This window comes from Drosophila kikkawai, chromosome 2R (assembly GCF_030179895.1).
Source record: "Drosophila kikkawai strain 14028-0561.14 chromosome 2R, DkikHiC1v2, whole genome shotgun sequence".
NCBI lineage: Eukaryota > Metazoa > Arthropoda > Insecta > Diptera > Drosophilidae > Drosophila > Drosophila kikkawai.
Window position 1 is genome coordinate 26,726,874 of NC_091729.1, and position 17,789 is coordinate 26,744,662.

General features: G+C 44.0%; 4 protein-coding genes across 11 annotated transcripts; 2 read left to right on the forward strand and 2 right to left on the reverse strand.

Moving 5' to 3' along the window:
* Nucleotides 1-87: 87 nt before the first annotated feature.
* On the forward strand, nt 88-2,642 carry mei-S332 (meiotic from via Salaria 332). 7 transcript variants are annotated; one of them, XM_070284338.1, is made up of 8 exons: nt 88-621; nt 677-781; nt 842-964; nt 1,020-1,154; nt 1,213-1,338; nt 1,397-1,534; nt 1,593-1,721; nt 1,777-2,642. In XM_070284338.1, exons 1-8 carry the CDS (start codon nt 220-222, stop codon nt 2,509-2,511), a joined length of 1,893 nt encoding a protein of 630 aa, XP_070140439.1. In that variant the 5' UTR covers nt 88-219; the 3' UTR covers nt 2,512-2,642. The 7 variants fall into 7 exon arrangements, with proteins under 7 accessions (XP_070140439.1, XP_070140444.1, XP_070140442.1 ...); XM_070284341.1 differs by having other exon boundaries at nt 90-621; nt 1,400-1,534; XM_070284340.1 differs by having other exon boundaries at nt 91-621; nt 1,596-1,721.
* A 409-nt stretch (nt 2,643-3,051) lies between these two features.
* On the reverse strand, nt 3,052-6,109 carry LOC108085206 (Golgi matrix protein 130 kD). Of its 2 annotated transcripts, none has more exons than XM_017181731.3 (4): nt 5,816-6,109; nt 4,678-5,718; nt 4,116-4,616; nt 3,052-4,058 (listed from the first exon to the last, which is right to left on the reverse strand). In XM_017181731.3, exons 1-4 carry the CDS (start codon nt 5,870-5,872, stop codon nt 3,279-3,281), a joined length of 2,379 nt encoding a protein of 792 aa, XP_017037220.1. In that variant the 5' UTR covers nt 5,873-6,109; the 3' UTR covers nt 3,052-3,278. The 2 variants fall into 2 exon arrangements, with proteins under 2 accessions (XP_017037220.1, XP_017037219.1); XM_017181730.3 differs by having other exon boundaries at nt 4,116-4,628; nt 5,816-6,106.
* Nucleotides 6,110-6,316: 207 nt separating this feature from the next.
* On the forward strand, nt 6,317-9,105 carry NtR (neuronal acetylcholine receptor subunit NtR). The gene is made up of 8 exons (XM_017181578.3): nt 6,317-6,648; nt 7,124-7,255; nt 7,318-7,470; nt 7,622-7,809; nt 7,872-8,409; nt 8,471-8,611; nt 8,668-8,834; nt 8,893-9,105. Exons 1-8 carry the CDS (start codon nt 6,342-6,344, stop codon nt 9,013-9,015), a joined length of 1,749 nt encoding a protein of 582 aa, XP_017037067.1. The 5' UTR covers nt 6,317-6,341; the 3' UTR covers nt 9,016-9,105.
* A 24-nt stretch (nt 9,106-9,129) lies between these two features.
* Nucleotides 9,130-11,015, reverse strand: LOC108085066 (cuticle protein 16.5). The gene is made up of 4 exons (XM_070284415.1): nt 10,918-11,015; nt 10,060-10,108; nt 9,591-9,962; nt 9,130-9,525 (listed from the first exon to the last, which is right to left on the reverse strand). Exons 1-4 carry the CDS (start codon nt 11,013-11,015, stop codon nt 9,289-9,291), a joined length of 756 nt encoding a protein of 251 aa, XP_070140516.1. The 3' UTR covers nt 9,130-9,288.
* Nucleotides 11,016-17,789: the final 6,774 nt, after the last annotated feature.

A 17,789-nucleotide genomic window follows, 5' to 3' on the forward strand; every position in this document is an offset into this window, starting at 1 on the left:
ACTTCGACTTCTGGATATATTCAACTATAACATTTTTTTCTGTGTACGCTGTGTTGCCGGACTGTCGTGTATTAGTATTTATACACATTTACAGTTTTTTTCTCTGTCCCAAAGGTTTGTTTTCATTTCCAGCCCACGGTCACACTGATATGACAATTCAAACAACTTGGCGTCTGCGTCCGTCTTTTGTAAACTGTAAATGCGAAATAAAAGCAATAAATGGCTTCCAAAGTGGAACAGCAATATAAACTGCTAAACGCGCAGTTAATGGACCATGTCCAAAAGCAGCGCATGGAGCTCGGTTTGTACAAGAAAGAAGTGACAAATCTGAGACGCGAAAACATGGAGTTGCGGCAGGCCCGGATTCTGGAGAATTACCGCATGCGGCAAGATCACATCTGCTTTCTTAAGTGCTTTATGCGGCGCATGGATATTGATCTCGCTAGTCTGGCGGATAGCACCCCGCCGGAATCGCCAGCCGGCCAGCGGCGTCGCAGCTCCAAGGAAATGTGCCAGGAAATGAGGCAGTCCAGCGCCTTGGCTTGCAGCACCAGAACCGTCTCCCCCTCCAGACACCGCGACACAATGGCGAAGGCACCAAACATGGCGCCTAAAATCACGGTAAGGCTTACAACAAGGGTATCTGGATTATTAACCCACGATTCTCTGCTAACAGCTAACGACTTCATCACAAAGCGGAGCGGAGATAGAGAACGACGTATCCAGCGCCTTGGCTTTCACAGTAATATCAGAGGAGTCAAATGAAGAGTCTTCCTTCATGGTAAAGAGAAGAACCAGAGTAACTGGATTATTCAACTGGTTTGTTTCTCCTTTCTATTAGCACACGACTCCACAAAGGTTAGTGCCGATAGCGAATAATAGCGCCTGCGCCAGGACCTTGGCTGTCAGCCCCAGACGCAGCGGCAAAATAACGGAAAAACCCACTGAAGCGCCTAGACTCGCGGTAAATTCTACAGTCGGGGTGTCTGGATTATTAACCCATCTCTGCTATCTTACAGCCCACGACTCCACAAAGGGTTGTGCAGAAAGCGGAAGATAGCGCCAGCGCCTTGGCTGGCAAGCCCAAAATGTTCTCCCCCACCAGACGCCGCGGCAAAACAACCGAAAAACCCACTGAAGCGCCTAGACTCGCGGTAAATTGTACAGTCGGGGTATCTGGATCTGGATTATTAACCCATCTCTTCTTTCTAGCAGCCCACGACTCCACAAAGGGTACTGCAGAAAGCGAATGATGGCGCCAGCGCCAGCGCCTTGGCTTGCAGCCCCAGACGCCGCGGCAAAACAACGGAAAAACCCACTGAAGCGCCTAGACTCGCGGTAAATTGTACAGTCGGGGTATCTGGATCTGGATTATTAACCCATCTCTTCTTTCTAGCAGCCAAAGACTCCACAAAGGGTAGTGCAGAAAGCGGAGGATAGCGCCAGCGCCTTGGCTGGCAGCTCCAAAATCTTCTCCCCAACCAGACGCCGCGGCAAAACAACGGAAAAACCAAAGGAAGTGCCTGGACTCGCGGTAAATTCTACAGTCTGAGTATCTGGATCTGGATTATTAACCCATCTCTTCTTTCTAGCAGCCCACGACTCCACAAAGGGTAGTGCAGAAAGCGAATGATGGCGCCAGCGCCAGCGCCTTGGCTGGCAGCCCCAAAACCTGCCCCGGCATAGTACCGGAGGAACCAAATAAAGATCCTAAGCTCACTGTAAGGTATACAACCACGGTATCTGGATTATTAACCCATCTCTTCTTTCTAACAGAATACGCCTTTACCAGGAAGGGAAGAGAATGTAGAGAATGATGGCTCCTCCGATGAGGAGATCATTGTTGACGACTCCTTGGCAGGGACGATAATGGCTGATTACTCCCTCGGATTGGATCTCACCCAAGATGAAACAAGCTCATCCGACTCATCCTTTGATAATTTCAGTCCGCCACGACGACCTCTTCGCTTAATCGATCAAAATGTTAAAGCGAGTGGCCGAATGAAGACCCGGTCGAGCGCTCGGGCCAAAGAGCCCTTGCTCTTGGATACAGATAACGCCACCAAGGAGCAGCCCAGCATACAGGTACCAAGGCTGGTGCTGACCCCGGCCAGTCCAAAGCGCGACGATTCCCTGATGGGCAGTCCCTCGTTTAGGTCGCAGGCCAGCCAATTAAAACGTAGCCTGTTTGAACGAAATTTTCACATGAGAGCCTCCAACACCAGCACTCCGATCGCCAATAGGTCGTCTCCAGAGCATACAATTACTACCGCAAAAGAGACGAGCGAGATCTTAGCAAGGAGCAGTATTTTCCAGCCCACGGTGAGAATACGGAAACTAAAATCCGAGCCCGGAGCGGAGCAAACGACAGATTTGTCCACGACCTGCCACAGCAGCAGCAGCAGCAATCAACGACCCAGTCGCAGGTGCCGGCCCACGAAACTATCGGAGCCCAGCCTAAGGGATAAGTTGCGAAACCCATCAGTGGGAAAGAAAAAAAATAAAGAATAAGGCATTTTGTTTAATATTTTTATTATGTTTATTTATTTTCATTTCATTTTTTTGTAAACTTTTGTAGAAAATATGTATGTATGTCACCTTATAATAATAAAAATTGAAAAATGGATTAATTTGAAACCATATTTAAAGCAACCTTTGTTTTATAACATTTCACCTAAGTAATAGTATTTGTTCTAAAAATGTATCGATTATATGTATGACAGATATATGATGTAGTCGTCCGATCCGGCCCGTTCCGACATATATACCAATGAGAGTATTCAGAAGACTATATGCAAAGATTCATTCAGATAGCTTTAAAACTGAGGGACTAGTTTGCGTAGAAACGGACAGACGGATATGGCTAGATCGACTCGGCTGGGAATCAATGAAAATTGCTGAATTTCTTATTGAGAATTAATCACCATTGTTATTCCCCTCACCCGAAAAGAAACAATTAAAATCTAATTGGGTTTATAGAAAACCGAAAGAAATTCATGTGTTGCGAAATCAGCTGTGCAAAAAAACCATTACCCATAAGAAAATGCAATATTGTCATGTCGATTGTTTAATAATACGTTTTAGTTGGGGGTCCAAGTTGTAGATTCCTCTCAGATGCACAAACTAGGTTCACTCGCGGACACAATGCGCTGGAAACATTTACAAAAGACGCGGGGAAAGCTGTTTACAAATTACAAATTTAAATACAGTAGCAAAAATGATTAATGGATATACGTAAGCAGGCGATAATTGCACTTGGCGAGCAGTCTGTGGACTTTTCAGACCACCTCGAACTTGCCCAGGCAGCAGTTGAGATGGTCGCCGGCATGGGAATGGCTGTGTGTCGGCTGCTCCGTATTCTCCTTGATCTCGCTGATGATGTCCTGTATCTTGTTAATGATCTGCTGCGAGTTTTCGCCTTCGTCGGCGACGGGAGAATCTGCTGCTGCTGCTGCCGCTTCGTGTGGCTGAAGGGTCTGGCCGGGACCTGTTGGTGTTGGCGGCTCCACGCCCAGGCTGCTCACCAACTTGTTCAGCGCCTCGATTTTCTCGCGCAACTGTTCGCGCTCTGCTTGGAGAAGGCGCATTTGGGCGGCCTTCTCGTACTCGCGCTGCTTGAGCATGCGTCGCTGCGTTTGGTACAGGGCGATATATTCTCCAATGGTCTCCGTTTCGCTCTGCAGCTGCAGGACCAGGTGTTCCAGGCTGTGCTTCTCCTCGGTCAGGTCGGCCACCTGGCTGATCAGTGTGGTGAAGCGCGATTGCAGACGCTCCACGGCCTCGGCAGTCGGCAGGCTGCCGCCAGCTGTCGAAGGTCTGTGGTTGGTATCATGTGAATGATTGTGCCCGTGGTTGGGTTCCTGCGAATGCGAATGGGAGTGCTCGTGGGAATGCTCATTTGAGTGGTCGTGTGAATGGCCGGCATGATCATGTGAGTGGTCGTGTGAATGGCCGGAATGATCCCCATGGTCGTTGTGATCGTGATTATGCTCTTTTTCAGCATCATTTTCTAGTGTCTCGCCTGCCTGGCTCTCCTGGCTGTTGTGGTAAGCCTTGGCCTGGAGAAAGAGTAACAATTTTCAATCGAGTTCAAGGTTTAGGAAGAGTCAACGCACCTCGTAATGCTGCAGGCGGTCCAGCTGCTGTTGCAGCATCAACTGCTGGCGCTGCAGTTCCACGTTCTCGTGCGACAGCCGGATCATCTCCTCGTCCTTGAACGTAAAGCGCTCCTCGGTGGCCTGCAGCTTTTGCTCCATGCTTGCATAGTTCTGGCGTATCTCGCGATTGGCAAACTCCTCGGCATCCAGGCGGATGACCAGCTCGGCCTTGTCGTTGGTCAACTGAACGAATCGCTGCTGCAGCTCGTCCAGCTGCTGCTTCATCTCCACGTTCTGGCTGAGGGCACGGGAGGCGGCCACCTTGTCGGACTCCATGGTGGCTAGGAGCTTGGTCTGATCCGGCTGCACGGCTTGCAGGCGTTCGAGCTGCTGCTCCAGTTCGCCTAGAGCGGACTCCTTCAGCTGCAGCTGGTCGTCCTGCGACTTGATCTTCAGCTGGAATTCATGACGCTCGAAATCGAGGTCGGAGAGGCGCTCCTTCAACGAAGCCAGTTCTGCCTGCAAAGCGATCTGGAAGAGATTTTAGAGCCATGAAGACTTAATTAATGCTTCGGCTTACCTGCTCGTCGCTTGTTTGCTCCTCCTTGGGCAACGGCTGCTCTTGGCTGACCGCCTCCTTGAACTGCGCCTGCAGGCTCAGGTTCTTCTGTATGTCCCGTTCCAGGCCGCTCACATGCTCCACCAGCTGGCGCTCGCGCTCTCTCAGAGAGTTGAGCTCCTCGGCGAGCTCCGTGTTGCGCTCATTGAGCTTGGCTATCTCACTGCTCTGGTGTTGCACGTAGTTCTGGTACTGCGCCCCCGCCTGCTCCTTGTCCTGCGTCAGCTGACCGACCATGGCTTGGAGGTCGCGGATCTGCTGCTCGTACATGTACTGGGTCTGAACCAGCGACTCCACACGGTTGTCCGCGCTGATGCTGGATTCGTCGGAGAGTTGGCGCAGCTTTAGCTGGGCCATTTCCAGCTCATTCGATTTCGTGGACAGCTGCTGCTGCAATTCGTCCTGTCGCAGGTTGCTCTGCTTTAGCTGGGCCTCCAGCTCGTGGAGGTGGGACTGCTGATCCCGGATTTGTGCCTGCGACTTTTGCAGTTGGCGTTCCAGTTGACCGTACTGCTGGCGCTGCTGCTCACCGGCGGACTGCTGATCCTGGCAGTGCTGCTGCACCTGCTCGAGGCGCTGCTGGGTCTGCTCCTTGAGGGTGCGCAGCTCCTCCAGCTCCAGGTCACGCTCGCGACAGGCCAGACGAACTTTGGTGAGCTCCGCATTTAGCTGGGCCTTCTCCGCAATGATTACCTGAATGGCCTGCAGGTTGGAGGGGTCGGCAGCGGCTATAAGGCCACCATTGTGCGGCGCCTCCGGCTCGCTCTGGGTGAAAAAAGATGCCGCTGTGGGCAGGACTGCGGGTGGATCCGGCTGCTGAAAGCCAACAATACCGGATCCACCGCTGCCATTCACATTTGGCTCGCTGTCGGAGCGCTCGGACAAGTTGCTGGCTATGCTGACGGTGGAGGAGTGCGAGTGCGATTGCGACACCGCCTCCTCGGCTGCTGCGGCTCCCGACTGTCCATTATTGTTGTTGTTGCGCTGCTGGTATTCCTTCAGCTGTGTCCACAAAAACAAAATCAATATTAGAGACCCAATATGTTGTCCACGTCACAAGAGCAAAACAATTGTGAGCGAGGCCGCCGCCGGTTCGCACCTTTCTCCTCGCTGCGGCCAACTTCTGCGCCTTGGAATCCTGCGTCTCATCGGGCATGGCCAGTGGGGGTCACCTGGAGTCACCGGTATTTGGGATCAAGGCCCAAAAGTTTAACTAAAACAAGGCAAAAGTGGCAGAGTTCTTGTTGATAACAGGTCAGTGGCCGAGTGTGACCGCAGGCGGTGAGTGCGAATATACTGCGAGTAGGGTCACTCTTGCCGGCAGGTCTGGAAGCTTTTTCGAGCGTGAAAACTATTTTGTATTATTAAAATAAGAATAAATGTGTACTGAAATACCTAGATGTAAGTGTATTCAAAACATATTATGAAGCAGAAGTTTCAAGTACTCCCAATAACAAGCTACTTTTATTTAACGTTCTCCTATCGAGCGATAGCAATCGATCGACAAACTTATCGTAGATCGATAACTGTCCGATCGATAACTGCCCGGCATTTCAAAGTAACTTTCCGCGAGCGCTCGTTAGTTCAATTCTGAGAGCAAATCAACAAAGAACCGGACCAGCACGATGTGTGACAACACTTCCTGGCTTATCAAGTGCTCCGTGGCACTGGCTGTGCTGTGCCTGGCACCGCCGATCGCCCATGGCAAGTACAACGTGAGCTTTGCCCAGCTGGACTCCTGCGAGAGCTACTCTATACGGGATGCGGGCTATGCCTACCGGGACTTTTTTATGGTCAACTCCCTGGACAACAACAAGGCGAAGGCCGGGGAGCGACTGCACCTGAAGTTCTACGTCCTGACCACCATGGATGCCCACATCCTGCTCTCGGTGACGAATCACGTGAGACCGAACGACCGGGTATATGAGATCGGTAGGTAGTATCAGGTGAAAACATATTTCTCAGAGTACCAGAAGAATTCATCTAGATTTCAAAGAGAAGAAGCCTTTAAAATCTGTGATTTTCTCATAGCTTTGAACGTTTTCTTTTGGAATTGCGATAAAGACTTTTTATGAACTTGACATTTGAAGATAAAGACTTAGTATAATACATGTCTTGAAAGATATGAAACTTTTCAGAGCCACAAACTTGAATTCTAAGCTTTTTTAAAATTATTTTTTTAGTATATAAAAAGATTTAGTTTTACTGTATATATTTCCCCTAATTAGAGTTTTATTTAGAACACTTATGGGTTTCTTTCCTATAACAACCGCAGGCATATCATATTTTAATTGCTTCTGTTTCATTTGAGATAACAAATAAACCTTCATTGGGAGGAGGTTACTGGGACACCCCTAACTTTACCATACGGGCTTCGTTTTGATATGGTTTACCCTCTGCCTTGCAGTGATAGGAGCCGGCGGAAATACATTTTCCGCTATCCGCACCGCCATGGGTGTCAGGCGCGTGTCCACGAATCAAGATCGGAACTTGCTATCTCTGTACGACCCAACGCCAATTGAGATTGTCCAGACGCAGAGTGAGTCTCGGGACTTATCTGACTCTCCCAAAACGATTCATCCATATATCTCTCCTTCGCAGATGCCGAGCTGTTTGTTTACATTCCCGGCTTCAAGAAGGAGCCCCTGCTGCAGTTCATCGATGCCTCTGCGCTGACCATCAACTACATTAGTTTCAGTTCCTTTGGAACAAATACCGCCAGGTGGTTCTACGATTGCGGTTTCGATGGATTTGGTGAGGATTAACATCAATTATTATAAAGGCAATGAGTTTTTTAACTGGGTTTTTGTATTTCTCTTAAGTTTATAGTTTTATTTTGATCTCCCAATTAATCCTATGATTGATTTTTAAGGGTAAAGTTTTCACAAGCCTTAATATATTGCAGGCCATGAAATATCGGCTGATGTTCAGGCACCAACGACGGAGCAGAAACTGCTGGCTCAACTGAATCTACAGGCGGAGAATGCCAGTTTGCCAGCCAATCTCACTTCCTTGCCTTTCCACTTCCAAACGCGTTCACTGGCCTATGAAATGACCAACTCCCTGCTCCGCACTCGCATGAGATTCTTGATGGTAGATATGAAAAGATATAAGTGAAAGATAAAAATAATAACCTACAGATTCTCACTCCTTAGCACTGGCAGGACAACCGACTGCGCTGGAATCCCGCCGACTTTGGCTATCTGGAATCCTTTGAGCATCGCGACTTGCAAATATGGACTCCGCACATGCGTGTCCTTAATGGCGCCCTGGACTCCATGGACGAGGTGCTGCGATCCTACGAGCTGCGTGTCTTTTCCAACGGCAATGTCACCCTGTATGTGAACAACCTGCAGCTGACCAGTTGGTGTGTGGACAGTGCACGCAACTGGCCCAAGGAGCGTGTGACATGCGACATCGAGTTGGGCCTGATCGGCCAGGAGGGTGACAACCAGGGCAATCTGGCGTTAATCTACGATCAAAAGCACAGCCCCGTGGCACCCAATGAGCATGTGAACACTCCGTCGGGCTGGACATTCCTCGACATATCCGTGGTGCAAGTGGGCAATGATTCGGCGAATAGATATACCCAGAAGAGCACGCTCCAGACAATGGCCGGAGATGTGGCCATTGAGTTTACCATTCAGAGGAATAGTAGTTTCTACATGACCGTGTTTTATGTGCCACTGATTGGTAAGGAAAAGAGAAATATATTTAAAATAGTTAATTTTATAAACAAATATTTTCTTTATAGCCTGTCAGATTTTCCTGATATTGTCATTCGTCCTGCGTTCTTCTCGAAGGAGTGCTCTGATTCTGCTTGCCCTGCTGATCACCGCCTGGGGAATGATGTATTTGACGCGCCACGCCTCCCCGCATTATGTGCCGCCCATAAGTAAGCCAAAATCTATTCATAAATGTACTTAATTTTAAATTATTATTTCCCCTTAGTGTCTGCCTACAAGGTGGTCATGATTACCACCAGCTACTGCTATATACTGCACATTTGCCTGCTGTGGCTGGAATTGCATCCACCCAGAGCCAAGGCTCCTGACTGCCTGGCAGCCGTAATCAACTGCAATGTCCTGCGTTGCATTCTCGGCCTAAGATTGGCCGATGTGAGTTTAGTTATTATTAAAACCTTACAAAGTAAAATCTTAAGTATATATCCCTCAGGCCAATGATTTCTGCGACATCCAGGAGAAACCCTGGCCCCACCTGGCCAAGATCTTGAACAACCTGAGCACTGTTGTGGTCATCGTCATCTTTGCCGTCGTAAATATAACGAGTGGCTTGTGAAAAATGAAAATTTTCCTTTATTGTGTTTGCATTTCAGAGAATAATTAATTTTTTTAAGGTTTTCCTTAAATAAATAAGAAGTAAACAGAACTAGGACAGATCCTGGTAGGACGTGAGTGACTACTGGACGTGGGCAAGTGGGTGAAGAATACTAAAGGTGAACGTGCCTCGGCTGCTGCGACTCTACAGATCTCTCTCTCTCTGTTCCACCCGCTCCGGATCTGGGACTTGTACTTGGACTGACTTGGAGCGGTTTTGGTATCAAGCGCAGGCTTAGTGATAGCCATAGCCATGGTCATCGTAGCCGCCGTAGCTCAGGGCGGGAGCTGCATAGCTGATGGCCGGAGCGGCATATGACTTGACCACCGCGGGAGCGGCATAGCTAATAGCTGGGGCGGCATAGGACTTGACCAGCGCAGGAGCAGCATAGCTGATGGCCGGAGCGGCGTACGACTTGACGGCAATGGGCGCGGCGTAGGACTTGATAATGGGTGTGGCATGGGAGACGACCTACAAAAAGGGATATTTACTCCTTCATAAATCCTTCATAAAGTTTGGGTATATCAATATCTTACCGAGCTGAAGTGTGAGTAGCTGGTGGCCGGAGCTGCCACCGCCTTGACTACTGGAGCAGCCACTGCCACGGGCGCTGCATAGGACTTGACCACCGTGGGAGCAGCATAGCTAATGGCAGGAGCCGCATGGGCATAGCTGATGGCTGGAGCAGCATAGGACTTGATGACGGGCGCGGCAGCCGCATAGCTGATGGCTGGAGCAGCATGGGCATAGCTGATGGCTGGAGCGGCATAGGACTTGATGACGGGCGCGGCAGCCGCATAGGTGATGGCAGGAGCATGGCCATAGCTAATGGCCGGCGCCGTGTGGCCCAGACCATAGTCCAGGAGACCAGGAGCGGCTTGGGCCACAGCCAGCAGAGTGGTGAGGATCTGCAGGAGGGAAAAAGGATAATTGATACATGTAAATCCTTTTAAGAGGGTTCCCTGTGTGTAGCTTCTTGTCTCACTAAATCCTTGCTCAACTCACCAACAGTTTCATGGCAGCTTTTGGATCGTCGGGATCTCGAATCACTTGGCTTGGCGGGAGAATAGCGACTGTAAGTGGATTGCGTGCGTTGCGTTACTTTTATACTGCCACGACCACGAGACGCACTCCTCTAGCGGTCGGACAGTGGACGGCGGCGGACTGGAGGACAGATCTTGACTAGATTTCGATCTGAGCGTCGTCGACGTCGTCGGACAAACAGTCAGCAGAGTCAGCAGCAGTCAACAAAAGCGGGCCAAAGCAGCACCAATTTGTGAAGTATCTCGGCTGCGCCGAAGTGAAACTGCAATTCTCGTCGAGAGCGGATGACGCAACGCGATCGGGGAGCTGGGAGCTTAGGAGCTTGGAGCTGCAATCTCTGAAGGCAGACCACTTGCCGGCAAAGGAGTCGCAGGAAAGGCGGCATTTCCCAGCTCGGGGGAGCCTGAGATTGGAAAGCCGCGCGCGCTAATTGAATTCACTGATTAGAGCTGAGCCCAATTTTGGAAGCCACACCCCTCGAAGGCATCCAGCCTTGCTCTAACAACTTAATTAGCCATTGGAGAATGTCGTCTAATTGTTCTCAAAGCAATTCTCTATGCAATTCTCGCTGCCATTTTCGCTGCCATTCTCGCTATAATTCTCCAAATTCAATTTTCGGTGTCGCTGGGAAATTCTCCCCAAATTGCATAATGGACGGACGACGCTTGCCAAATATCTGGGCAAGATTTATCTTTTTATCGTGCCTCGAATGCCGCTGCGTGCCACATTTGACCATATTTGATGGGCGATTTCAGACTGGAGACGGCGAGCGCCGAGATGGAGTCGCAATCGCAGTCACGCCGTCTCGAGGACACTTACTATAACTCATAGTATATGCGAGGGGGGAAGTCCATATCCACATCCACATCCCAGCCCCAGTTCCACTGCCTCACATGGGAGGCGATGCGATCAAGCATCTGGCAGCTCGTGGGATTTTTTTTATTGCCGCCATGATTAACCCCTTGGGATTGAGAGAGGGGTCTATAAAGTTGGTCCAATATTTAAGGGGTTAACTTGTAAAGAAGTAAGTAAAATAGAGAAGGGACTTGAACTTGGGGCTCCCCCTTTTTAAGAGCCCTCTTTAAACTATTCTTGGCAACCTTTAATTAAACAAAGTATTGATTTATTGCACAATAATTTCTATATTTTTTCGATCAAAAATACGATAGTTTAACCATACCATATTATACATATGATATTAAGTGTATGATTATATTTTTTCTATCCCTATTCTTTTCGATTTACATCCTCAATCTTATCACTTTCTCAAGCAGACCTCAAAGTGTTAAATCTAATGCTACAAAAATTAACAAACAATTCATATTAATACCCTGAGTTTGGGGCATGCAACTTGACAGTTCGGCACTTCAACCAGCTGAAGTTTCCTCTCGAGAGTGTCCGAGAGACACCAAAGCAACATCTCTTAGAAGAAACACACGAAATATACACAAAAATACACACTCGGGGAGACAGCAGAGTCTCGGCTCAGTTCATGCATATAAATCACGCCAATGGAATGTGATTTATGGGAAATCTATTAGCAAATATTAAGTCAATAGCTCGGCAATTGTTGGCAGTGCCTGGCCTAAACCTGAGCCTGAGCCGGCGACTGCCAAACAAGTGTTCCATGTCCAATTCGATGCGGACAGATCATTGTGCGAGTCGCTTTATAAATAAAAGATTAACCAGCAGCCACTGCCCCACATTTTTCGTTAGTGGAAAGCAATTTTCCAGATGGCGTGGAAGGGTGGCAAACTCGAATGCCAAATTGCCAAAGACTAAATGCCGATTTAAGGCTGATCGATCAGTGATCTCTCTGTCCCCCCCTTTTGGCCAAGTCTCTGCTTTTGGCTTGGTTGGACGGGCGTGCGCTCCAAAATGGGTGCAAAATGTCGTGGATTTTGGATGACGGGGCCTAATTAGCCACTGGCCAAAGAATCAATCCATTGCCCAATTCGAATGGCCAATGCCCAGTGCAACGCACAAGCGCAGAATTCTTCGCGTTGCACGCTGCGTATGCGTTATTTTTGTCGATTCAATTCAATTAATTAACGCCGCCACATTTGACTTGCAAATGCCTCAGAAAAATACAAAATAAAACCAAATAAAAAACGGTTGCAAAATGGCAAAACGCAGGTTTAATTAAATGAGAAAAACAAACGACGAAATCAACGAGCCAAGAGGAAAAACAAACTGAAAACAGCGTGGCATTTATGACGCTTTGCCTGAGAATTAATGAATGAATCGTGGTGGACATGGAAATGGATTTGATTTTCCGTACCGTAAAAAACTTGGAGCCTACAAAGTATGACGTGAGTGTTGGGAGGGGAGATTCGAGGGGACACTGAAAGGAAACTTGAGATTAGAGGATTGGGATTCGTTTTTTTTTTATACCCTTGCAGGGTATTATAATTTCAGTCAGAAGTTTGCAACTCAGTGAAGAAGGCGTTTCCGACCCTATAAAGTATATATATTCTTGATCAGCATCAACAGGGGAATCTTTCTAGATATGTCAGGAATAAATCGATTTTTTTGCCATTTTTTCAACATTTTATAAGGGGTTACATCATTAAAATTTTTGATTTTGATAAAAAATTGAATTTTCAAAATTTTTAAATGAAGTATGCAGATTTATTAACTGTAGAAAATCTTGCACAGAACAGTTTTCCGATTTAAAATTAATGCTCTTTTGGCCGAGTTATGATATTTTTAATTTAAAAAAAAATCAAAAAGTTTTTTAATATAAAAAATCCGATTATAATACAAAATAATATTTTTCTAAGTCAAGGAATCATTTCCGACCCCATAAACCATATATATTCTTGATCAGCATTAACATGCGAATCTTTCTAGACATGTCCGGAAAAAATCGATTTTTTGGCCATTTTTGCGAAATTTGATAAGGGGTTACATCATTAAAATAAGCAAAAATGGCCAAAAATGTTGATTTCTTAAAATTTTAAATTTGGTATGCAGTTTTTTTAAATTAATAAAAACTAACACAAAACTGCTTTCCGAATCGAAATTAATGCATTTTTGGCTTAGTTATGATATATTTTAATTGTTACCTGCAAGGGTATACAAACTTTGGCTGGCCAAAGTTAGCTTTCTTTCTTGTTTCTCAATGTTTTCTGTGCCTTTTGGGACCTTTATTGATGTTACTTTGTGGAATATTAATAAAGAACTAATCAAGAAATCAATATAATATCGATAGTAATTTATTTTATTTTAATTTTATTTATTTATTAATAAAGAAGATACCGGGTTAATATATCAAAATACCTTTTATAACTAGTCCCAATATTATTCAAAATAGAGTGAGGATTTCCAGTAAGCTAATCTTGATTTTATTTTATACTTTATAATTTCAAAGGTTAAATTTCTTTCTGTGCAGACCTGAAGCCATTTTGCATTTGGCAATTCCCCATTTAAAAGCGAGCCAATGACAGTTTCCACTCGCATTTTTCTCGCCTTTTTGTTTGTATTTTGTCCCCAACAGGATTTTCGGTGGTAAGTGGTTTGTTTATGGGATGACAACTGCATCGAGCGGTGATCGTGGTCGATTGTGAAACGTTTATTGCCTTGGTAATGGGCCAAGTTGAAGTGACTTTCTGGATGACAGTTTCTTAAGAGGCCTTTAGATAGCTTATGGTTTTTTATATTAATCAAAAGTCTTGATTAATGATTTGTTTACCATTTTGTCAAGCAAAATTTCATTCAAAATTTGCCTTATTTTGTTTATTTTTTATTTTCCATGGATTTAAATTTAAACGGGTTTTTTAGGGGAAAGCTTCGCTTTAATTTTCAACGTTTTGAGACAAGATTGATGTAAAATCGCCCCCTGTATGTTGTTTTGGGAAACTCCAGCCACTTTATGTCAACACTAGGCGTCGCTTAGCCATGTTAAATTTAAAATAAAAATGTTAAAAATATTTTAAAATTACAAAAAATATTTTAAAAGCAACATTTTCAAAATATTTTGGTCTAAGAAAAGCAAGGAATATGTTAAATTATTTTTGTTAATAGAATTTTGACCTAGAAATGATGGTTATGTATTTTTTTTATTAAAATTAGTTTTAAAAAATACCTATATTTCGTATATATTACCTACATAATTACTTAATAGTAATTCCTTAATTTCTAACCTTTAATTAATATGATTTCTTTCTTTAAAGCTTTCCCTTGGTTTTAATTTAAATTAAACACATAGCTTAAATTTTAAATAAATAAATTAACCTAATATATTCTTCAATTTAACAATGATACATTAATATTACCCCCTTCCTGTATTGATTTTCCTCCTAATTTCCATAGAAAAAGGCATCGCTTCATCCCAATCAATAAAAAAGACCCAGAGACTCTCGACTCGATTAAATTTAGATCAAAGTCACTGGAGTTAATGACGTATGATAAATGCACACAATCGTATAGTATACATTGACGTATATCGATGGGGTTACCACCGATTTGAAGGGGTTAAATGGTGGTCAACCCTCGGAATCCAACAGGTGAGTGGGTGGTGCTTCTGCATGACTGACCACTGACCTTAAAATCCTATTTTACAAACGTCATTCGAGGAGGGAACATTTTATTTAAATTCAAGAAACAAAATTCGAGTGCTCTTAATTTAAAATAGAAGCTCTACTGAACTCTAAAGCTTAAACTCTTATTTATTTAATTAAATAAACTCGTATGCTTAGGTGTTAAAGGGCGGCACATTCTTGATTCTTTTACTTTTTCTCTGGTTTTTATTTATTTTGTGCGTTGTGCGTTTGTCAAGTGCAGGTTGAAATTCAAGTTGCCTAATAACTTAAAACCCCAAGCAGCTTTAATGGCCATAATTCGTCTTGGCCAAGTCTCTCTCGAGCCGACCTGAGGAGGAGAAGAAGTACGAAGAACGCACAACGCCAAAAGGAGTGTCGTTGCTATTGCTTTTGTTGTTATTGCTGTTGTTAGTGCAGTGTTAATGTTAATGTTGTTGTTGTTGTAGCAGCACTATTGACAGTATTGATGGAAATTCTTTTGTGTTTTACGAAAAAAAAAACGTATAAGAACGAAGAAAGTGAAGTCTGCAGGTAAAAAAGAGAAGTTTGAATGCTCTATAATTTTTTTTTATTTTTACTGCACAAATTATAATTTTTAAAATAATCTAATATCACTAAAAATTTTAATAATATTAGTATCGGATTTACTAACATTTTAGGAACATTATTATATTAGTTTTATATTAATTTTAGCGCTGCTATATTAGAAACTGTTAGTTCTTAAATGAATAAATACATTAATAATAATTATAATATTATTCAGATATATATAAAATCTTCTCCTCTAGATTCCCTAACTTTATTTTCCCCCACTTTACAGGGTATCTTTTGGGGTGGCAAAGAAGCGACGCGCGCTGTTTACTCTTTCCTAGCCAGCAAATGAAAGCCCAACGTGGACCGTTGCTGGTGTCGCTTATGTGGACAGGTGCAGTGCCCAGGTAAATGCCTGAATGTGTGTGTGTGTGTGTTTGCCTCCGTTCTGTTTCGAATGCCGCAGCCAATACCCCGGCCAATAGCAATACCCATAACCGGGGCCCAAACCCATGGCCCCCGACTTCTGGGCCCAAAACGAACAGTTATGCAAATCGAGAAGAGGCGCACCTCCTACTCCCACTCGATACCTTAACTTCTTGTGTTTTTTTGTAGGGTTTTGTTTTTCCCCCTTTTTTTTTTGTTTATTTAGCGCCTAATACCCAAGTTTATGTCGCTTAATTATAGGCCCTAAGCAGCCGCCTTTAACATGCTAATCGGCAGCAGCAAACCCTTGTCATCCTTTTGGCGGTGTCGGGTGACGGTGACCTTCTTCTCATCAGTGGTCAGTGGCTAATGGGTATCTAGCGGGCGAAATTCTAGTAGCTTGGGAGCGGAAATCCGCGCTGCGAAAGTCACCGTTTGGGTAATCAATAGTTTAGATCGATCCCACATCGATCGCTGCTTTGCCTAATTTGGCCAACTATTAAGCGGATTTGGCCAATTCAGAAGCAGTCAGAATCGCTCCGAAGATCTGCTTTTAATAAGGTCTAAATAGCTCTCAGCTCTGAGCGATTAATTTGCCATAAAAGTTGGGCTTTAATTGGCCAACGAGTGGGAAGTTTGGAGCGTTAACTAACGAAAGTGTTGGCCAAGTAAATACATTCTGAATATACTCTAAAAAAATATTTTACTTTAAAGAAAGTCTTAAAATTTTATTTTTATGTACATTTTTTTAATCAAACTTACAATATTTTAACAAATATTTCCCCAGTGTGTAACATAACATGAAAATGCTGCAAAGAAACTATCTGCAACTGACATTGGGAGATAAGAGTGCAAAAAAGCACACATTTCCAGCTGCACTTTGGCCTTTGCACGAATTTTGAATGCCACGTGGACTACATTCAAGAGTGACCGACCCACCCAACAGGTGGGCTGTGGTGCTTCAACTTTTTATGTGGTTGGATTTTCCGGTGGGCGGTAGTTGTCCTTCAGCGTCGTCGTCCTTTCAACTCTGACATTAAGGGATGCAAATGTGTGAGAGTGAGTGGATGCTTCGATTAAAACCACTTGCCCGACATATAGGCTGTCGTATCTGATTATTAAGAGCTTCCATAATGCATTCCATTTAACAGGTATTTTAATTGCATTATAAGTTAAGAGCACGCTGTTGTTGTCAGAACGAATATTGAAGTATCTAACGCCCTGTAAAATTGTGAGAGGTAATTGATAGCTATGAAATATTTACCACCTAAATTTAAGATTATTTTTCTACCCTAGCAGAATTTTACAATTTTATTCAAAAGCTTGCAAAGTAATGAAGGAGTCATTTCCGACCCCATAAATCATATATATTCTTGATCAGCATTAACAGGAGAATCTTTCTAGACATTTTGGAAGAAAAAAAATTTTTTTATTTTTTTCAAAATTTTATAAGGGGTAACATCATCAAAATTGGCAAAAATCGCTAAAAATTTGAATCTCTTAAAAAATTAAAGTAAGTATGCAGATTTGTTAACATAGAAAAAACAAGCATAAAAAAGCTTACCGCATTGAATTTGATGCTTTTTTGACTTAGTTATGATATTTTTACGTTTTCATATTCCCAAAAATTATCATAGAAAATTATGGATAAATATTTAAATTGTAAAAGAAACCCTCAAAGGGGTTTTATATTCACAGTCAGAAGCATTTTTTGCTTATTTATTGTTTTTATATTCCCGTCTTCATACGTCTAAATAATATAAAGATAACTAAATTTAAAAAGGGTGTAGTTTTCCTTTTAACATATATGAATGAAATGATCGTTTTTTATTATTTTAGCTATTATTAATATATATTTTGTTATTCGTCAAAATTAATATATTTTATTATTCATTTCACAATATATTTCTTCTGGTAATATTTACTATTGTCGCTCATTTACTCTTTCACTCAATTTATCTCAATAGCTCCACTTGTTGCGCTCAGCGAGAGAGTAAGATTGAGATTCCACTCTCTTTCGCTCAAGCGCTCAACCAGTGTACAGTGGGGCGTTTAGTTGTTAACCAGCAAATAAAATTGATTTTCTGTCTGGCATAATTGATCATTTGAACAATTTTCTCTAATTATTGTATTAACAAATATTTAGAAGTCTACGAGTAATACGGAATCTCTTGGGTCCCTTCTAAAAAC